The sequence below is a fragment of the Carlito syrichta genome, unplaced genomic scaffold (genome assembly GCF_000164805.1).
Source record: "Carlito syrichta isolate Samal-C Ts95f unplaced genomic scaffold, Tarsius_syrichta-2.0.1 Scaffold56974, whole genome shotgun sequence".
Lineage (NCBI taxonomy): Eukaryota > Metazoa > Chordata > Mammalia > Primates > Tarsiidae > Carlito > Carlito syrichta.
Genome location: NW_007001070.1, coordinates 845,475 through 848,764, shown reverse-complemented (window position 1 = coordinate 848,764; position 3,290 = coordinate 845,475). Strand labels below are relative to the sequence as shown.

The 3,290-nt window shown below is 47.9% G+C and overlaps 1 protein-coding gene across 3 annotated transcripts in view; it reads left to right on the top strand.

Annotated features, from left to right (window-relative positions):
* TSPAN14 (tetraspanin 14) overlaps nucleotides 1–3,290 on the top strand; it is a 57,485-nt gene that overhangs the window by 45,696 nt on the left and 8,499 nt on the right. For all 3 annotated transcript variants that reach the window (XM_008049899.2, XM_021708178.1, XM_021708179.1), the window contains one exon: nucleotides 1,495–1,665. In XM_008049899.2, coding sequence (XP_008048090.2) covers nucleotides 1,495–1,665 — 171 coding nt within the window. The remainder of the gene's footprint in view (nucleotides 1–1,494; nucleotides 1,666–3,290) is intronic.

The window sequence follows — 3,290 nt, the reverse complement described above, 5'->3', positions numbered from 1 at the left end:
ATGGGGTGGGTGGGGTGGGTGTAGGGTGCGGGCTCTGCCAGGTGGCTTATATGTTACCTGGTCAAGTGGGTAGCTGCTCCTAGAAGCCTCCTACAGACCTCAGCGTGGAAGCCGAGGCAGCCCTGAGTGCTCTGCTGCCCCAGTGGTAAGATTTCAGAAGTCAGATGAGCTGGCTTCTCCCCCAGGAGAAGTTGAGCCTCTCTGGTTTCCTGCCCCTACTGGGAGGAGTGGACTGCTCCCCATCAGCTCTGCACACCCCCATTTGCCTTTTATCTTCCTTCAGAAGTTCTAAAGGGATTGTTTGTTTGCTACTCACCTTTGCCCTTCCTGGCTAAGATCAAAAGATGTTGCCAGTAATGTTAAGAAATCATTTCCCTCCTCCAGGGTGTGTGAATTGGTTGGATGTGCAGTGCAGAATCCTTAATTTCTTGGCAGGACTGCAGAGTTACTAAGAGTTTAGTTTTATATTTAGATACAAATTCATTTTTAGATGTATTCAGTTAAAATTACATAGCACCTGGTGGGGAAAACACATTATTGCTTTTTGTAATGTATTATTTGTTGAATTTGTTAGGTCGAGCTTTCTTTTTCCTGAACTTAATTTAAAAAGCAAAGTGCTTTTTTTTCTAATTTTTTTCTCTTAAAAAATATCATGTTTTTTGTATGTATCATGTATATATCAAGATGCTTTTATGTGAACAGAGATTACATTTTGGAGGGTCTTGTGTGTGCATGCATGTGTATGTTTCCCCTCTGTCTTACTTTTGAAAGGCTCCTCCACATTTGCTAGTTGTGGCAAAACTGCTTATTGTTCTGTGTGGCCAATGCAATGACTGTGAGGACACAGACTGCAGGCCAGTAGTCTGCCATGACGGAAAAGGCATAGACCTGTGGCTGCGTGTGCCCTTGCCGAATGCTGCCACTGCTTGTGGCCAAGGGCAGCTGAGCTTCTGGAGGGGTCTTTATGCGGCTGATGATCATTTACTCACAGAGTGCATGTGGATAACATCGGCACCTCTTAGCTGTAAAGAACCCTGCCAGGGAACTTAAATGTCCTGCATGAGCTATGCGACCTCAAGCAAGTTATGTACTAGCAACATAGCCTCAGTTTTCTCATCCTTAAGGTGGGAGTGACAGATTTCCGGGAACTCAGATGATTGTATGTGCATAGTGTTATAACATAGTGTCTGGGGCACAGGCTCTGTCATAAATGAACCAACACCCTGGTGGGGCAGGACAGCTTTTTGTCTCTGTGACATGGGTTTTTTCTTATCCAGGGAGGAGGGCTGTTTTATAGGAAATAATTGAAGTCCCATTGGCTTGGAGCTTTCTCATACTTTTTCAGTCATTTGATTGTTACCACCAGTGCAGTTACATGGGTTTCAGGTGCAGAGCCCATACTTGGTGGCAGGCAGTGGTGTTCTGGTCATGTGAGGGTGTGTGCGCGTGGGCCAGGTTGGTGGTGTGGTAACACCTGCTCCTGTCCCTGTGCAGTTCTGCGGTGCCATCGTGCTGATTTTCTTCCTGGAGCTGGCTGTGGCTGTCCTGGCCTTCCTGTTCCAGGACTGGGTGAGGGACCGATTCCGAGAGTTCTTCGAGAGCAACATCAGGTCCTACCGGGACGACATCGACCTGCAAAACCTCATCGACTCCCTTCAGAAAGCTGTAAGCACCGACCCTGGTGGGCTCCCTGATGGAGCATGGACTTTCCCGCCCGCAGTCTGTGCCACTCTGGAGTTGAGGCCAGTGGGAGATGTGAGGCCTTCCCTCCTGCGGGTTTCTGCCTCCAATTTGGCAGGCAGCAGGAAGGCCATGAATGGGCCACTTTGCCTCTGGTCAGTTCCTCTTTGCCTGCTCATGGTTGCCCAGTGGTCCAGGCTCACTCTCATTGTGCCCATTTGGATTGGGCAGGCAAGTCTAGCTGTTTCCAAGGCTTCCCACCCCCAGGTGCCCAATCCCTCCTTCCCTCTTTGGGATCCGAATCACCCCAGCCCTGCTCAAAAGCCACACTGGCCACACTCATCGTGGGACCTTAGGTGCTATGGGTACACAGGCACAGGGCTCCTTCCCCCCAGGCTCATGACTCATGTCTGAGGCTATTTCTGTCTCCTTCCTCTCTGGGACCTTTTCCCCTTCCTGTTTGAGAAGGCAGGGGCTGCCTGGAGGAAGCTTCCTCAGATGGGGAGGAATGTAACCTTCTTGAATATGTCCCCAGGGGTTTGCCTCAGCAGTCTTAAGCTGTGGCCTTTATTCCGCACCTGGAGGCTTGGACCACAGCTGTCCCAGCTGTCCCAATTCCCTGAGAGGAACCCACTTTCTTGCCATACTGGCCTGCACGAGGTTCTTGTTTGGTCTGTGTGCTGCCAGACCAAACAAGAACTTTTCTATATGGAACACTGGCTCACTTAAGAACTTTTCTATATGGAACACTGGTTCTGAGAAGAAAATAAGTTAGAAAGCATTACAGATAACTATGACTTGCTCTCATCATTAATCAAAACTTGTGTATTATGGGATTCAGGAAAACACTACGTGACCAAAAATCCTTCCTATATCTGTGAGTTATTGGTCTGTGAGTCACCAGGTCCCAGCTATTTTCTGATGTCCCTCTCTATGTTCAGTGCTATAGTTATCTCTCTCCCTCCCTCCCCCTCTCTCTCCCCCCTTCACATTTTCACATAGTCTTGGGCTTGCTGATTTCAGCGTGCTAGGGTGGTTCTTCCCTGCATTTCTCCATTGACTTCTCCTTTTAAACATACAGTTTCCCAGAGGGATTCAGTAAATTATTTGGGGAGAAATATGAGGTAATCATTATAGCAACTGAAACAGAGGGAGGAATCTAGATTTGACCTTTGAAGTTAGAAAAAACAAGGCAGAAATCCCAGTTGTCTTTTGTTGTGATTACTGCCATAACCTCGTCAGCTTTAAGGGCAAGTGCAAAGACAAACTCTGCTCTTGGGTGGGGATCCTGTTAACTCTAAAGTGATGCTTTCGGTGTGTTTGGTATTTATGCAATTTTTAGACAAATAAGGACTTTTCTTTGCAGCTATACCACATAATAGGAAGGGGAGGGCAGAGGCCCCAGGTGTGGGCAGAGCTTTGATTGTGTTACCACTCACCCCGTTGTTGTAGCTCTTTCCTTGGGAGTAGACTTTCTGCAGCTGTATTTTTTTGTAAAGAGGCAAAAGGGGGAATTAGAGCCAGCTTGTGAATTTCTCTGGGAGGAAGACACACACTGCCCACAAGGGGTGTTCTCTTAGGGCTAGGAGAGGACCACATCAGAGGTGCAA